At 52.9% G+C, this 16,714-nt stretch overlaps 2 protein-coding genes across 5 annotated transcripts; both read right to left on the reverse strand.

Annotated features, from left to right (window-relative positions):
• Positions 1-63: 63 nt before the first annotated feature.
• ABCB6 (ATP binding cassette subfamily B member 6 (LAN blood group)) lies at positions 64-7,858 on the reverse strand. The gene is made up of 19 exons (XM_072617841.1): positions 7,211-7,858; positions 6,953-7,090; positions 6,576-6,768; positions 5,748-5,849; positions 5,394-5,577; positions 5,144-5,265; positions 4,540-4,649; positions 4,144-4,209; positions 3,855-3,980; positions 3,600-3,676; positions 3,436-3,499; positions 3,252-3,337; positions 2,980-3,037; positions 2,480-2,584; positions 2,145-2,319; positions 1,076-1,188; positions 801-895; positions 642-710; positions 64-391 (listed from the first exon to the last, which is right to left on the reverse strand). Exons 1-19 carry the CDS (start codon positions 7,733-7,735, stop codon positions 256-258), a joined length of 2,544 nt encoding a protein of 847 aa, XP_072473942.1. The 5' UTR covers positions 7,736-7,858; the 3' UTR covers positions 64-255.
• A 332-nt stretch (positions 7,859-8,190) lies between these two features.
• On the reverse strand, positions 8,191-16,611 carry ATG9A (autophagy related 9A). Of its 4 annotated transcripts, none has more exons than XM_072617842.1 (16): positions 16,521-16,611; positions 15,678-15,735; positions 15,131-15,259; positions 14,993-15,036; positions 14,679-14,743; positions 14,270-14,431; positions 13,489-13,630; positions 12,644-13,392; positions 12,341-12,494; positions 12,059-12,238; positions 11,665-11,913; positions 11,175-11,353; positions 10,872-10,989; positions 10,544-10,766; positions 10,037-10,182; positions 8,191-9,242 (listed from the first exon to the last, which is right to left on the reverse strand). In XM_072617842.1, exons 3-16 carry the CDS (start codon positions 15,231-15,233, stop codon positions 9,237-9,239), a joined length of 2,520 nt encoding a protein of 839 aa, XP_072473943.1. In that variant the 5' UTR covers positions 15,234-15,259; positions 15,678-15,735; positions 16,521-16,611; the 3' UTR covers positions 8,191-9,236. The 4 variants fall into 4 exon arrangements, with proteins under 4 accessions (XP_072473943.1, XP_072473945.1, XP_072473946.1 ...); XM_072617844.1 differs by having other exon boundaries at positions 15,678-15,785; positions 16,521-16,607; XM_072617845.1 differs by lacking the exons at positions 15,678-15,735; positions 16,521-16,611 and having other exon boundaries at positions 14,679-14,816; positions 14,965-15,036.
• Between the last annotated feature and the right edge of the window lie 103 nt (positions 16,612-16,714).

The raw sequence follows: 16,714 nt of genomic DNA on the forward strand, positions 1-16,714 counted from the left end.
CTGGCTATGACTATCTTTCTCTCTCGGGAGGGTATAGGAGAACCAAGCTTAAGAGTCTATCTCTTTAATTGCAGAATGGAGCTCAGGTTTCACTCCAAACTTTTATTTCTGAGGTCCCATTTCCCTTGATGGGTGAGGTATACCATTCTCACAACTGTACCCCAAGAATAGGGTAAAATGGAGTGAGGAGCTGGGTCTCATGGTTGTATGGGTCCCATGAGCCTGGAAGGATGAGGACTCTTCCCCCAATCTTTATTATGGCCCTGGGGGCTGAGGATCGCCTTTTGGTGACTGGCTCTTTGTGACGTCAGTGGCTTCCTCATCCTGTCCCTGTTGCTGCAGGTGCCACATGTCAGCATATACCCCTCCTCGGGCCAGCAATGCCTCATGCCTAGGAGAGGGAGGAAAAGAATAAAAAGTCAAGGTTGATTATTGCTCAATCATCTTTTCCCATAGAGTCTTCTCTTTTCTTCAATCCCCACGAATGGTCTTAGGAAAGAGATTCCACAGTTAATGTATTAGTTGGTTCTACTGAACTTATTTTTCTAGATATTTTAAACTTTGTTACAAGGGATGGCTTGATGGGGAGGGGAGGGATACAACTGCAAAATAAATATATCAATAAAAAATAAGATCTTTACCTCCCTCTTTCTACAATGCAACCATCCTTGAGCACTAGAATCTGGTCAGCACTGACCACCGTAGACAGCCTGGGAAGTCAAACATACTAGTGAGCATGGCCCCCTGTCCCCAGGCTAGTGAAGTCCTTGTGCCATGTTCCGTAGGCCCCAGTTCCATACCTGTGTGCCACCACGATGGTGGTCCGCAGGGCACAGACTTTGGCTAGGGAAGCCTGGATGGCCCTCTCAGTTGATGTGTCCAGTGCTGATGTTGCCTACAAACAAAAAGCTGTCACACTAACCTCTGCCAGACTGATTTTAGGGAAGCTGCCCACAGAGGCTGGAGCTTTTGTGATAGGAAGGAATACTGAGGTCTGAGAACCAGAGTGGGCCATGAGTCATGGAGAGGGGGGTGGTCAAGGACCAAAGAGGACTTGGCTGTCTAGGAGTCTTACCTCATCCAGAAGAATGATGTCGGGAGCCTTGAGGATGGTGCGGGCAATGGCCACACGCTGCTTCTCCCCTCCGCTCAACTTCAGCCCTCGCTCGCCTACCTGGGTCTCATAGCCTGCAGACACCCCCGGCCAGCCTCTGGTCAGTGTCCCACTTTCCCCAATCAGAGGCAGAATCATGTGCCTCTCATAACTCCCACAGCAGAGAAGACCCAGAGCAAAAAGCAGAGCTCTGCTTGGGTCGTGTGCCCTTCTCACCTGCTCCTCGTCATTTCCTTGAAATCTTTCAAGACTCAGCTCACATCTCACTTTTCCCTCTGAAATTATCTTTCATCCACTCTGTATTTATCTTGTATCTATCTGGGTATTTATGTATTGTCTTCCTTCTTATAATGTGAACTCCTTGAGGCAGGAATTACTTTTTTATTTATTAGAAATACTAGGAAATATTTATATAGCATTTACTATGTGCCAGAAGTAGCTACGTGGTACCATATAGTGCCAGGCTTGCAGTCAGCAAGACTCATCTTCATGAATTCAAATCTGACCTCAGACATTTAATACCTGTGTGACCCTGGGTAAGTCACTTAAACCTTACCTTCTTCAGTTTTCTCATCTGTAAAATGGCTGGAGAAAAAAATCGCTCATCTCTTTGCCAAGAAAACCTCAAATGGGGTCACAAAGAGGTGGACACAACTGAACAATAAAACTGGCCAGGCCCTGTGGTAAGGATTTTATAATTATTACTTCATGTGATCCTTACAACCCTTGGGAGGTAGGTACTATTGTTATCCTCATTTTAGAGATAAGGAAACTGAGGCAAACAGAGGTTGTGACTTACCTAGAGGTCAGATATGAACTCAAATCTTCCTGACTCTAGGCCCAGCTCTCTATCCACTATACCACCTATACCCAGCCCTCAGCACAGTGCCTGGCACATAGTAAATACTAATAAAGCCTGAGGGCTGACAACAACAGAAGGCAGGGGGGTGGTAAAGCCTTTTAGTGGCTCAAAGCTGGTGGGATACTGCGCTGGGCTGGGCAGGGGTCTGTGCTGGGGAAGAGCTCCCACCTTCAGGGAAGGTCAGGATGGCATCATGGATCCCAGCAGCCTGGGCAGCAGTTTCCACCTCTTGGTCTGAAGCCATGACTCGGCCATATCGGATGTTGTTTGCAATGGTGTCATTGAAGAGGACAGTGTCCTGGGGCACAACTCCAATGTGGGAACGAAGTGAAGACTGGGTCACCTGAAGCCGAGAGAGCGTAGCTGTCCTGACTCTCTAGGGCTGATCCCTCAAGGTCTTGGTCAGCCTTGTTCCTAGTCAGACAATGCCTCTAACCACCTCTGTGGGAAGCCAATAGGAAATGACTTCCAGCTCCTGGTTCAGACCCCTCTTCTGAACTCACCTGTGAAATGTCTTGTCCATCTATACGGATGTGCCCAGAGCTGATGTCGTAAAAACGGAACAGCAGACGCAGAACTGTGCTCTTTCCTGCCCCTGAGGGCCCCACCTGGCATGTTAAAAGTGATAAAAACACACTGAACCCCACAGAAGCTGCCAGACCCACTGCCACTGCCACCCTCTGCCCCTACTCCCCCAAATCAATCACCTGATTTCTCCATTCCCCTCCCAAGAGACCACACAAATTCTCTCCCATTCCCACCCAACATATCTCGACCCCAGGAGGGAACCAGGGACTGTAGTGTGTACTCTTGAGAAAGACTTTCTTTACCACAACCTGGTGAACAGGTGTGTATTATTCCCATTTTACAAATGTGGAAGATGAGGCTTAGAGAGGAGGCAGTATGCTTTGGAGTGAGGACCTGTTTTTCCACTGTATCACAGTGGACAAGTCTAAGGAAAAGGGGGTGAGGCAAGGGAGAAAGAGGACACATCTCTCCTTACCAAGGCTAGTGTCTGTCCGGGCATCACAGCAAAGGAGATATCTTGCAAGGTCTCCCGCCTGGGAGAACAGAGATGGTTAGCTATTGGGTCATAACCTTCTCAGTTCACTCCTCCCCTCTCCCTTAAAGAGAAGATAGGGGCAGAAAATGCCGATGAAGAGGGTGATGGTTGGGGATGCCACGGGAATGGGGGAAGAGATAGAGGATCTCCCTTTCTGTGGAGGCGGATGGGGTTAGGACAGCAATGTTGGGGAGCTGTGGAAGCTTGCTTACCCATCTGTGTAGCTGAAATGCACATTCTCAAACTCAATGTATCCTTTCTGGAACTGCAAGGGTGGGGCCCCCGGGATATCCTTCACCTAAGAACACCATGAACATAGCTGTGGCTACAGGATTCCTTACAGAGCCCAGGTGACTGTCCCCTGTCCCTCATACTAGACTAGTTCACTCTACTCACTTCAGCCTCTTCTTTCAGCAAGTCAAACATGTTCTCCATGTCAATAAAATTGGTCTGAATCATCCTGGGAGAGGGGGAAAGGAGCATAGAGAAGGGGAGAGGGATGATGAAAGAGGTGACCAAGAGAGCAAAGGTGACAGATCTGGAGGCAGGGACCATACTACCTGTAGTAAGTGCCAAACCAGTTGAGAGGCATATAGAGCTGGATGATGTAGGTGCCAAACAGCACGAAATCTCCAACCTTTAGACAACAAGGGGAAAAGGTGTCAGTGAGCAAGGAGGGTTAAAAGCTATCTCCCAATTTTTTAACCTGTTCTTCACCCACCACCTAGATAGAAGCTCCCTTTCTGCCTTTCTTCCTTCATGGTCATCCTCCCATAGCAAATTCCTATGTTCCTCTTCCTTTAAGCCTCACTCACCTGGAGCTGTTGCTCACTGACAAAGTAGGCACAGAGGAGAGAGCCAGCCAGGAGCCCAAGCCCAATAACCAGATTCTGTGTCTGGTTTAGCAAAACCAGTGATGCGTTTGACTTCCATTCCAAACTCTGAAGGACAGGTGACAGCAGGGGAAAGTATGTCACATACCCATGTAACTGTGACAAGATGATCTCTACTGCTAGAATCCACAAGCTGCTCCAGTCATCGCTGGTGTCCCATTAAGTGATCTGAAGTGTCCACCTGCCCAGACCTCTTCCCTGGGAACCTTACCTGGTACTTGATGATAGCTTCTTTATATCGCTCCACCTCGTAACTTTCTGCATTGTAGTATTTCACCTATGGAGGGCAAAACCTACTGTAGCACCTGGTGCTTAGCTCTAGGCTCCTACCAATGCTTCCCAGAATCACACCCACCAACCACGGCTATAGGATGGTAGGAGATACAAGCTGGAAGGGACCCTAAAAGTCATTTATCTAGTCCAACTCCCTCATTTTACAGATGAGGAAACTAAAGCCTAGAGGTGAAGTGACTTGTCTGCAGCCATGAAGAAATGAAGGGGCAGAGCCAGATTGGAGGCCAGCTCCTCCCAATGTTGCCATCATCCCAGGCTCTAGGACTTGCTGACTCCACGTGTACAGTCCTGAGTGCTAAATATGCCCCATTACCGTCTCGAAGTTGAGCAGAGAGTCCACTGCTCGAGCTCTGGTTGCATTCTCCTGTGTATTCATATCACGGCGAAACTTGGTTCTCCACTCAGTGACTAAAATCGTCAAGGCTGGAGAATGGTAGGAGCAGTTGGGGGAGGGGAGAAGATACAGCAGTTTCCCCAAAAATTCAGGCCAGGATCAATCAAGTGTATTCACCACTTATCACAAGATTAAATTGATTACAAAGCTAAAACAAGCTGATGCTCCAGAGAAGGCACTAAGCAGACACCGCTGTGACTTTGTATCTCCCACCCCCAATGGTGTCTCACACATTTACTGAGCACCTTTTATATTTTTTGAGTAATTTCACGAATGAACAAACACATGCTGTTTGTGAAAATTGATTCTCCCTGACCCTATGCCTGCATCAGACTTGACAGCGAATGTATTCATTATCTCTCTCTCTCTCCCTCACTCCATCCCTGAATTCAACTGATGATAATCAGGAAAATCACAGTGAACTACCACAGTGACTTTTCCTTGAGAGTAAGCAATAAGATCCTATTGGAAACCACTGCCCCTCTGCCCCACAGGGAACTTGAGTCAGGGAATGGGAACTCACTGAGGTAGAGAGTCATGCAGACGAAGACGATGAGGCCAAACCAGGCATTGAAGAACATGCTGAAGTAGATGATGCCAATGATGATGTCCGCCAAGGTTGGTAAGATGTTAAATATCAGGTAGCTGCCCAATGGGTCCAGAGAGAGTAGAGGATGAATGGAGAGAAAGGAGGCAGTCCCAAAGCCCTGCTCTGCTTCTTTCAGGGCCTCTCTCCTACACTTCCTTCCTTCAGATCCTGCCCATTTCTCTACCTGAGCAGCCCAGTGACGCTAGCTGTGCCTCGGTCAACAATTCGGAGCACTTCTCCTGTCCGCCTTCCCAGGTGCCACCGTAGGGCCAGCCCATGCAAATGGGTAAAGAGACGAAGCTCTACTTGACGTGCTGTGAATTGCTGTACTCGAATCCATAAGAACGTTCGTAGGTTGCTCACAAATCCTGGGGAAGGGACATGTACATGAGTAGGAAAGGCCTGAAAGCCAGGAAGTAGGGTACATTTTTTTTAAAACCCCCCCATGAAAATGAGTTAAAGGGAGAAGGAAAGGGCAATTATGGGGGAAGGTTTGTGGATCCTAAAATTGGAGGTAGCTTTAGAGTAACTACTGTACCAGTACTGCCAGTGCCACCTCCTTGCAAGAACTTGAGGAAGACGTAAGTGCAAACAATCCAGACCAAAGAGCTCCAAGGGGCCTTTGCAGTTAGTGCATTCACTATGAAAAAAACAAAAACAAGTCAGTACCAGGTGTTAGCCTCTCTAGAGAAGTCTCTTGAAAAACTAGCCATTCCTGCCTCCCCACCACCAAAGTGCCATGATGGACTCTCAGTTATCCTCCCCCCAGCCCCAGTTATTATCACAAGGACCCTACCCAACATCTAATGTAGGACCAGGACTCCATTCCTACCCTATATTCTAGACATACTGGATACATTTGGTGCCCTTCTGCCCAAATGCCTTCACCCATACCGTTTTTTCAGCTTCAGGTGTCCTCTCCACCAACTATGATCATTTTTCAAGACCCAGTTCAAATTCCCCCTCTTTCAAGAAGGCTTTGCTGGTCTCTATGGCCAGAACTGATCTCTCCCTCCTCTGGAAACCTGCACCCCTGGGTTTTTATGTCTCTTCCACAACCTTCTGATTTACCTTATGTTTTGTAAGGAATAGTACGTATTTGATACAGGTTTCTAGAATGGAACTGACCAACATGTTCAGTTCAATTGACTTCTACAATTAAACGGCTACTATGTGCCAAATGCAGTAGAATCAGAGAAAGCTTAATTGGTCTTGGGGTGGGGGGTGGGAAGGCCAGGATGTGTGTGAGACAGAAAGAGGTGTACACAGAAAAGCATGATATAATGGGGCAGAGAGAAACATTTGAAACACTGGTGGGATGGGAGTGAGGGGGCACCTTCCACCCTCTCCCTAGGCCTCCCCTCACCAATGTCCCTGTAACAAATTGGGACTAGCACGTTAAGCCCCCGCTCCAGGCCCATGAGTGCCAGGCAGACCAGCACAAGGAGCTGCAGGGCCGGGCTCCCTCGAGGCCACAGGTATCCACTCAGCAGCCGCAGCTTCCGACCAAAGTCTCGCCATGTGGAAGGGCGTCTGGAGGAGTCTGTAGCTGGTAAAGGCTGTGGAAAGAAGTTGTGGAATTGAGGGGCGGCAGGAGGTAAAGCTGGGGCTCCGGGGAAGGGTATCGCCAGCTTAGGCCCCCTGCCTCTCCTCTGCTCCGGGGACAGATCAGTGGCCTGGGCAGGGACTGACTGGCAGCGGGAGAGAGTTCAGAGTGCCCCGAGGGCAGGCGCGTGCAGGCACCTGGCTGCTCTCCACGTCTCGCTCGTCTCCGTTGACCTGCAGGGCATAGGTCCCGCGCCGAAGCCCAGGGGCGCAGAGCCCGAGGGCCAGGAGCCCGGCGAAGACCAGATAGCGCAGCACCCACAGGCCGAACTGCACCTGGAGCGGACACACACACACACAGCCGGGCTGGAGGAGGGTGCGGAGGCGCGGCGCCCCGGAGTCACCGTGAGTCAGCACTCCCCTCCCTCCCCCGCCCCGCCCCGCCCGCCGCCCCACCTGTTGCCCCAGGCTCCGCCGGGACCACCACCACAGGGGGCTGTTCCAGGACACCAGGGCCAAATTCTCAGCCGCCAGGGCCGCGGCCCACAGCAGCAAGAGGCCGGCGCTGTGCCCGGCCCGGCCCGCGGGCCGCGGCCGCTCCAGCAGCTGCAGCGCCAGCGCACAGGCCCCGGCGCCGGCCCCGAGCAGGCCCCCGAGCAGCACGTAGCCCGGGAGCGGGGCGCCGTTGGGGGCAGCGGCCCGGGCCGTCAGCGCCGCCAGGGGCAGCAGTGGCTGCAGCCCACCCAGCAGCAGATGCAGTCCGGGCAGGAGGCCCCGCGCGGCCGGGCCCGGGCCCGGGCCGGACACTGGCTGGGCCCGCGGCGCGCACGGCCACCGCAGCCGCAGCCCCAGGGCCGCGGTCCCCAGCCCCAGGAGCGCGGCGGGCGCGGCGGTGAAGAAAAAGCAGGGGCTCAGGCCGCCGCTCTCCCAGCGCGGGCTCAGCGGCCCCTCGGCCCCGCAGTAGCTGTCCAGCCTCGGCATGGCCGGGCTCCGTCGGTCAGCGGCAGCGCATGCACCCGGCTCTCAGGCCCCGGCTCCCCCCGCCCCGGGCCGCGTTCCCACTTCGCCTCGCCGGCTCCCGGGACCGCCCGGCCGGGAGCGGCGTGGGAGAGGCTAAGCTCCTCACGGCCACCCCGCCCCGTGGCTCCACCCCCAGGTTCCGTTAGAGACATCCTATTGGCCAATTCTGCCGGAGGAGCGGGGGTCACGCTGCACGCGGCGGAAACAAAATAAGGAGAGGAGAAAGGCAGCACGTGACGGAGCTAGTCTAGAGCCTGGGGTCCCGGATGTGAAAACCGGCCGATCACAAATCCTCTCCGCGACGACGTTCCCCCGGAAAACAGCTAGCCTTCTCCCGCCTGCGGGGGGAAGGAGGGGCGGAGAGAGAAAGAATTCGGCGCTGGGCCAGGCACACCACTGAAGGAACCACAACCGAATCAAAGTCCCTCTTTTATTCAATGCCGTCCAGCTGTACACGGCCCTACAGGGCGAGCTCCGCCACTCCGGACCCAAAGTCACCCTAGCAAGTCGGTCGGTAGATACAGGTGCCCGGCGTAGCGACACTGAATCCCAGCATGCAACGCGCCAGCGAGGGGCTGGAGGGGAGCGGCCACCCCGCCCCTATGCGTTGCATGCCGGGAATCGTAGTCCTGATGGGTAGTTCGTCCGCATCCTGAAGCAGAGCCTGCCCCACTTCCAAAGCAGTAGATGGGGGTAGGAGGAAAGGGGAGGTGGGGTGGAGGCAGGGCAGGGAGCGACCAGCAGCAGCAGAACTTAGAATGGAAGGAGCTACGCGAGGCCCCAAGGGGCCCATCAATGACTGGGGGAGGGCCAAACCCTGGGAAGTCAGGAGCTCCAAAGTCCTGCTCTTGTAATTAAACAAAAACCAAACCCAAAACAAAAGGCAGCCTTCCCCCAGGGTCTGACGGCCAGTCTAGGCCAGAGGGAGCTGTGCAAAGCAGAAGCCAAGCCCTGGTAGGGGCAAACACACAAGCCCCGGGGGCAAAGGGGCAGGCAGGGCCAGGAGGGAGGGCAGGACGCTTCCTCAGTCACTCAGCTCCCCTCCTCCCACCGAAATGAGGAGGGGGAGGTGCCTAGGCACAGCCTCCTCATGGTTGGCACGTTCTGGGCAGGCAGGGTGGGCAGCAGCAGGGGAGAGGTGGCAGTGCTGTGGCCGGGGACTTGGGGCTGGTTCCTAGCACCACACTTGGAGAGGATAGGGGTGAGGGGCCAGCAGTCAGGGCCCAGTGGTGGAGACAAAGCCAGCGTCCAGTGTCCCTGGGCCCTCCAGCTGCCAGGGCCGGCCTTCCACTCTCTGGAACTACTTTTGAGTATAGAGTTGGCACCTCCCTTGGCCCCACTCATAAACACAGTGCAGAGCCAGGCAGCAAATCCTGAGGGAGTCCTCCCATCTGATCTCAGCCACATGGTGGGCAGGGACAGCTTCTGTTCAGTGAGGCCCTGGGGCCTTCCACAGCCATGGCTACACCTGCAGGGAGGAGAAAGGGAGGGAGATTGGCTCAGAGGTAGGCCTGAAACTCTCCCACCCCTTCCTTGCTTCCCTTCTTTCACAAAACTTTAAACACAGTTCACTCCAAATCTCATAGATTAGACCACAATAGGTCCCAGCCCAAGCTCCACTAAATGGCTATATTTTGGGCTCTCCAGGCTTAGAATAAATGAATGTCAGTGGTAACTTCAGAACAGCAATCCAGAGGGTCCTTTCCTGCCTGGGAGGATTTATTTTTCTTTCAAATTAAAGGGCCCTTGACTCATTTCTTAAAGAAACCTAGTCACTGAATGGGCTTTACCTCACTCAAAGTGAGAACCTGAGAAGGTCTTAGCCTAAAAGGGCCAGGGTCTCCCACTGTATCCTGGGCCATCTCCAGTAGTCCTGATGAATGGAGAAAGTGAGGCTGGTGACCTTGCACAGCCCTCCCCCTCCCTCAAATCAAAGTCAGCTGCAAGTCAAGTCATCATTTCTCTGGTGTCATGGTCCTTTTCAAAAACGAAGGACAAACACACCACAACTCCTTTGACAGAGACAAAGAGAAAAGCTATATCCTTCAGTCTGTGAAAGGAAGCGAACTGGCAGCATGATTTTACGGTACTGCTAACAAACAGTGTGCATTTCCTGTGTGCTGGGCAATCACTCTGACTGGAAGCACTTGTTTTTTCTCTAAGTGAAGAAATCCCCTGCCTTAGCCTCAATCCTCTTTTTGTTCTGGGAACCTGGTGGTACCTTTTCTCAAGGATGTCTTTTTATCTGGGGTCAGCCTTTACCTTGTGTACCTGGGGTGGCAGCTCATCCTCAGAGCCCTCCTCTGGCACAGGCTCAGGGTGCCTTGCTGCTGACTGCCCATCTTCTGCCCATCCCCCAAGGGGGAGGCGGGAAAAATGAGAGGGAGCCCGGGGTATAGTGCCTGAATCTAGAGAAGAAAACCACAGCTAAGATGAAGGAAAATGGGGGCAAGGAGCAGTATCACTGATATGCACAGCAGCATGATTTAAGGCTTTCAAAGTGCTTCATTCACAGGCTCTTACTTGAACTCCATCCCGTGTGGTAACTATTCTATGAGTCATTATCCGGGTTTTGCCATTTCACAGATGAAGAAACTAAGGCAGTAAGTGATTTGCTTATAATCTTGGGATGCTCAAGTGTAAGAAACAGAACTGGAATCCAGGACTCAGTTTTCTTTTGTCTCTTGTTCCCAAATGCTCTCCTCCCACCAAGGGCTTTGTCTCCTCACTGGACTCTCTTTTTCCACCTCACCTCAGGACATCTCATACCTGTGATCCCCCCATAGCGTCGCTGGAAGGCCCCTTGTAGAGCAGTGGTCTCTGGGGCTCCAGGCCGAGGAGCAGCACAAGGGTAGCTGGCAGAACGAGGCAGAGAGGGAGGTGCCCGGGCCCCCTCTGTTCCCTCTTCTGGGGCGCTTTCTCCACTTTCATCACTCTCTCGTCGGTGCCATACATGCCGCTCTGGTTCTGCCTGGGCTTGCTGTTTGTGCAACTACAGGCATTACGGGACTCAGTCAGCCCGGCCTCAGAGGAAAAGGCCCATTCCCAATGACCCTTCCGTTGTCAAGTTTGGTGCCTCCAGTCCCGGCGTACTAACCTGGTGCATGTAGAGGGCATGAAGGCTCATCTCTGTGGAAGCATACTCAGACAACACAAGGCTCTGCAGCTGCCCCTCCCACACGCTGCTTCCAGAACTGGCTGTCCGGGCATCCACTCTGTCCCCCAGATCCCCAAAACACAATTCTTACCATGAGAGCCTGAGAAGTCTGCTTGTCCAAAGCAGTGCCCTCTTCTTTCCCACTGGAGACCCAGACAAACTTCCTATAGTTGTCTCCCTCTCCTCCCTTTTCCTTCTCAAAGGAGAACCTTTGGATGTGCCCTGCCCCTCACCCCTGCTCACCCAGAGCCACTCAGAGTACCAGGCGCTCGGGCTGTGGGGGCCTGGCTAGGCTGCAGTGGAGAGAAAGAACGAAGGGCGGAAGCAACTTCAGCCCGATGCCTAGAACCCTGCAGCTCTCGGGGTAGTGGGGGTCCTCGGCATGATGAACCTGCCACCACATTCGCAATCAGGCTTAGTGGCTGCAAAGGAGATGAAAAGCAAGCGTAGAAGATTCAGAGGAAGAGATGATCCCCTCATTCTCAAGGTTCCTTCCCCTAGGAGAATGTAGGAGGGCCTGCCTCTAATCCTGTCTTCCCAACTCTAAATGTCACAGACTTAAGGCCCGGATCATCCTCTCTACAATGAAGGTTGGACTGGATGAGGTTCTGATGCTGTGTGCACTGGGCAGGGTCTGTGAGTTTCTCTGCCACCCCAAACCACATGGGGCCCATACATAGACACCTTCATGCTAAGGCCTTATCTCTCCCACTTTCTTATCCTCCAGACATACCTCTGACTCAGATTGTAAGGATTGGATAGAAGTGAAGAGGGCATTTTCAGGAAGGGGTCCCCCTGAGGGGATCCCAGCTGCAGCTCCATCTCGCTGAACCTGTTCCTTGAGGAAACCCAGGAAGGCTGTGCTCTCACGAGGTGGCTGCCAGCCAGGATTAGTGATGGCAAAGTGCATAAGTGACAGCTCTGTCTTCCCATCCTCTGCCTGTTGGTAAACTGAGGCCTCTGTCTGGCCCCCAGACATCCACTGCAGATGGAGGAAATTGTGATTTAGAGAAGCTATGGGTATCCCCGGGAAGGAGCCCCTTCACTTATCCCTGCCATGATAGCCTTCCCCTGCCCAACAGGCAGCCATTCGGCAGCTCTATAACTTGCTGGGGAGGTAGCCTCACCTGAGGATGGCCATGCTGTCGAACATCCATCTGAGCAAAAGAGCAGGTATCCCCAACTCCAACGACTTCCACAGTGAAGTTTCGGAAGAAGTCAATTATTTCCAGGGCACGTGGGCGCAAGCAGAAGATTAAGATGAGAGGAGTGACGATGGGACTCAGCAGTTCCTCCACAATGAATACCTGAAATGGAAGAGGCTGGATCAGGTGCCAGGAAAGGCTCAGGAGAGACCCAGGGGCTCCTCCACTGACCACTAACATAGCCCCAACATCAGCTCTCCTCACCGCCTTATATTGAAAAAGCTGTGCAAACTCATCACGGGTCTGAGAGCGGTGGGCATTGCCCTGCCAGTGGTCAGGCATGTAGTGGATGTGAGCCAAGATCACTCGAAGCAGCTGCTCCGGGCAGAACACCATGTGCTGATCAGGTATGAATGATCTAGAAGAGAGATGAGTTGTGGTAATCACTCTCAGAGAATCAGGGGGTTGGTCTATTCGCCTGCTTTCCAGCAAACAGGGGAGACCTTCCCCATTCCAAAGCTCCCTCTGCTGACATCTCCTCCCTCAATCCTGGGCCCCCCCACTCACCTGCACACAGTGACAGCAACTCCCAGGAGTGTAACAGTTGTGAGCACGTGCTCCACAGCCAGCACATCTTCATCATAGATGGTGAGGGCAATGAGCACGGCCAGGATGGAACCAGCAAAGAAAGCACCATTCTTGGCCAGCAGCGTGAGAAGAGGAGAAAGAAAGCAGTTCATGTACTTAGAGGCTGGCTTGTAGCCCCTGTTGAGGCGTGACTGCAGCTCATGTTCCAGCTCATTGAAGTGGCGAAGGTAGCATCGACCATAGAGGGACCAGCATCGGGCACCCAGAGCCCCTGGCTCCCGTTTCAGCACCTCTGTGTAGCTGAAGAAGGCATAGAGAATCTGCCAGATCAGGATAAGGGGGCAGAGCAGGAAGTTGGCAATGCCAATCCAGAGGATGCGGGTGCTGAGCCGCTGGGCCAGCTCCAGACGCTGACCACTTCGCTTGTACTCAGCCTTAAGGCTCCATTCATTAAGAAAAAGGGAGCCAGGTCCCCAAAAAAGAATGAGCTCAAAGTTGTACTTGAGGCCACGAGTGAAGAACACGGCTTCTCCCAGGCCAGGCAGCCGGAACCGCAATGGCAGGAGGGACTTATTGACCAGCGCCACCATATAGTTTTGGAAGCGTAAGATTCGGTGGTAGATGTCTAGCTCCGTCAGCTCCCGCTTGTGGATGCAGATCTGGTGCTCCTTCTGCGTTTGCACAATGCGAGCCTGTACCTCTTGCCATGTGCAATACGGAAGTGTGGACTGAAAAAAGCAAGGGCAAGAGCCCAGGAGCCTGAGTTCCTTTGTCTCCTCCCACTATCTCCCCATCTCCACCTCCCCTCCCTCAGACCATCTTACCATGGGGATGCGCAGTGCCTGCAGGTAGAAGGAATGAATTTCCCAGTAGCAGCAAACATTGTAGATGAACTTGATGAGTCGGTGGATCCAGAAGACGCCAGCAATAACCAGAATGGAGATGAGTGAGCCATTCTCTTGGATCCTGGTAAGGAGGGGAACAGGCACCCTGACCCACCTGCCTGCCTAACTTTTGTACAGACTGCCCTCAAAGGCCATTCTGCAAGCCAGTTGCTACACCTGAACTTGTGTTCGAAGGTCAGGCTGGCATCCTACACACACATGTTCCCCAGAACTGACTGTATGACAGTAGCCACTGCAGCCACCATTTTTAGCCTCAACATGTACTGAGCTGTGCTAAGAAACCAAAGTAAAATGTGCTTGGGCACACACACACAGACACACAGACAGACAGACAGACAGACAGACACACACACACACACACACACACACACACACACACACACACACTCTCTCTGACATTTAGACTTAAAACTTCTCTTCCCAAAGGGCAAGTTTATATATGTTACATACAAGAGAAATACAATGTCATCCATTAAAAGCAATTTACAGAAAAAGGGCACCTTCAAAGGAAAGGAATATCAACTAAGGTGTAGCAGTCTTTCTGTTATCAGCAGGGTCTTCCATAGTTAGGACAAAAAGTCTCTTAAGCTTAAAATGCTATTTTGAATTCCTGAAGCTGCTTGCTGTCTCCTCCAGCTAATGCACATTATCCAAATAACAAGTGAAACTTAACAGCACTTTTATCACCTTGGGTCCTTACCTGGCACTGCACACCTGGGCAGGCAGGAAGGCATCTGGCAATGTGACTTTGACAGGATCACTAGGGTGCAGACTGTGATTCACCATCTTGTTAGCAAAGAGGATGTCATAATCCACACAGCTGACCAGAAAGGTGGTAAAGGCCACCACAAAGAGAAACTGCCTAAGAGAAAAAGAAGTAGGAAGGTGCTTGGGTGTCTCCTGGTGTTGAGGAAACAACAGTGAGACATAAAGGAAATTAAAAGGACATGTGGGAGGTGAAGGATAGGCTTTTGTTGAGAAAGAGGCAGAAAGGAGCTAAGTGTGGCCCCAACTCAAGGCCACATCCGCTTCTTTAGGCTCAATGACCTATATGAAATCACTGAAATGGAAGCAGGAGGATGAAGCCCTTCCCCCTTCAGTCTACTTACATGAGTTCAAACACATCCCCAATGAGCATGCATGTAAAGCCATTCTTCTGGTGCAGGTTATAGACGTGTGGCCGTTAAGAAAGCACTTGGGATAGGTGAGGGCCTAGGATCCCATAAAGAAGGTAGGTCCCAAACACCCTACAATAAGGACATCTTCCTTAGTCCCTCTTAACCCTTCAGTATTCTCCATCTTTGTTCCTAGGAGTACAGTCTCAATCCCATCCCTACTTCCCCCCTACCCTCTCAGGACTTTGCTTAGAGAGTATCTGAGTTTGGGTACAGTCACCTCTCCTGTAAACAACAACAAAGGATATCCGAGAGAAAAAGAGGTCAAGGTTTTCAATGTGATGCCAAGGGGCTGTGGAAATAAGGAGAAGGAAGTCAGGACATCCCTTCCCTGCCCACTAAGGGACATCCCAAACTGCCCCAACATCCTCTTTCCAGGGACTCACACTTGCTGCCCTCAGGGACATGTACTAGCAAGTCCTCTTCTCCAGGGGGTGAGTCACTGTAGGAGGCCTCCAGCCGTTGGTACTCTGTGTCAAACTGTGCCATCACCACCGCCTACCTGCCTTGTCCACCTCAAAAGAATAAGGGAAAAACGGGGGCTATTTTTGATTCAGCACATGAGCAAAGAGTGGAAAGACTTTCAACTCAATCTTTGTCACCAGCTTTTCCTTTTGGAATGGGGCTTTATTGTGTAGCCTTGATTTAGGAGTTATGATTCCTAGCTTCAGCTAAATCATTCAACAAGACTTTATGGAGTTTTTACTGGTCTTTGCTAGGATACGGATGATTTTTAGGTGTGGCCTGTCAAGTGGGAATGAGTTTCACTTTCACTTAAGGGGATGATTCATGTTCCCCCTCCTCTAGCAGAAGGTATCCCAGTCTTTTATAAGAATAAAAGAGGCAATCCAGATTGTGCTTGATTGATTGATTAATCACTGGTAAGGAAGCACGTCGTGAACAAAGGGTTTATATAACTCTCAGGGCACCTACCAGCTCCATGGACAGCATTTGTTCCACTCCACTGTTGGATGCCCAAGTGGTTCTGCAGCTGCAGGAGGAGGTGTTAGGCAGACAATGGAGGTGGGAGAAGGGATGAGACTAACAGAGGAAAATGAAACTAAGGGCAGATCACCCCAAGATGAGGCCAGCTGGGCACTGGTGGTGGTGGTAAGTACTTCCTCCGGCTATGTGGACAGCCCAGCTAGCTACTCGGAGCTTCGGGGCCCCAGAACACGTTCTACCCGCCTTAGGAGCACCAGGTCAGGGTGCCCAGGCTGCCTCTTCTCCTGACCCTTATTAACTGACCTTCTAGGAGCCCTCAGACCAGACCCATACGGGGCTAACGCGAAGCCCACTTGGAATAGGCTTCCCTATTCCCTAGATCGTGACGGCGGCCGACCCTCCCACGGCCCCGGCAATGCCTGCCAGAGCAGACCCAGAGTCAGCGGACTTGGGGCTGGCAGGCTCAGCCTCAGGGTCACCGCAACCACGGGGTCAGGTTTCCCCGGGGCCGGCTCCCTCCCGGTTTGGCCTTACAAGCCCGACGAGGAGGGGCCTTTCCCATGGCCGCTCCTGGGCCTCCGGGCCGCTCGGTCGCGGACAACTGGCCGCGCGCTCCCGGACCCCCACCTCCCGCCCCCTTCCCGGAGCGCGCCCCCGCCCGCGTGTGCCCAGTGATCAAAACACCCGGAGCGCGCGTCCCCGCCCGGTTCCCCCCAGTTACCGCGCCCCCGCTTCTCCTCCCCCACAACTTCCCCCCCTCCAGCCTCGGTCGTTCCAGGCTCAGTGGGCACGTACGCCCCGTCCTGTCCCAGGCCCCCCGTCGCCGGTTACCGGTCCTCTGCTCCTCCTTAAGCCCAGGCAGCGGTGGAAGTGCTGGCGTCCAGGGCTCCGACTCCGGCCCCAACCCGAGCACTAGGCCGGGCGGATGCCACTCATTGTCTCCCGCAGCCAGTCGGACCAATGACTACAGGGGGTGGAGATGCGACAACCAATCCCTTGCTGCGGGGGTGGGACATGTGGCGCGT

This window comes from Notamacropus eugenii, chromosome 6 (assembly GCF_028372415.1).
Source record: "Notamacropus eugenii isolate mMacEug1 chromosome 6, mMacEug1.pri_v2, whole genome shotgun sequence".
In the NCBI taxonomy this organism is placed as follows: Eukaryota; Metazoa; Chordata; class Mammalia; order Diprotodontia; family Macropodidae; genus Notamacropus; species Notamacropus eugenii.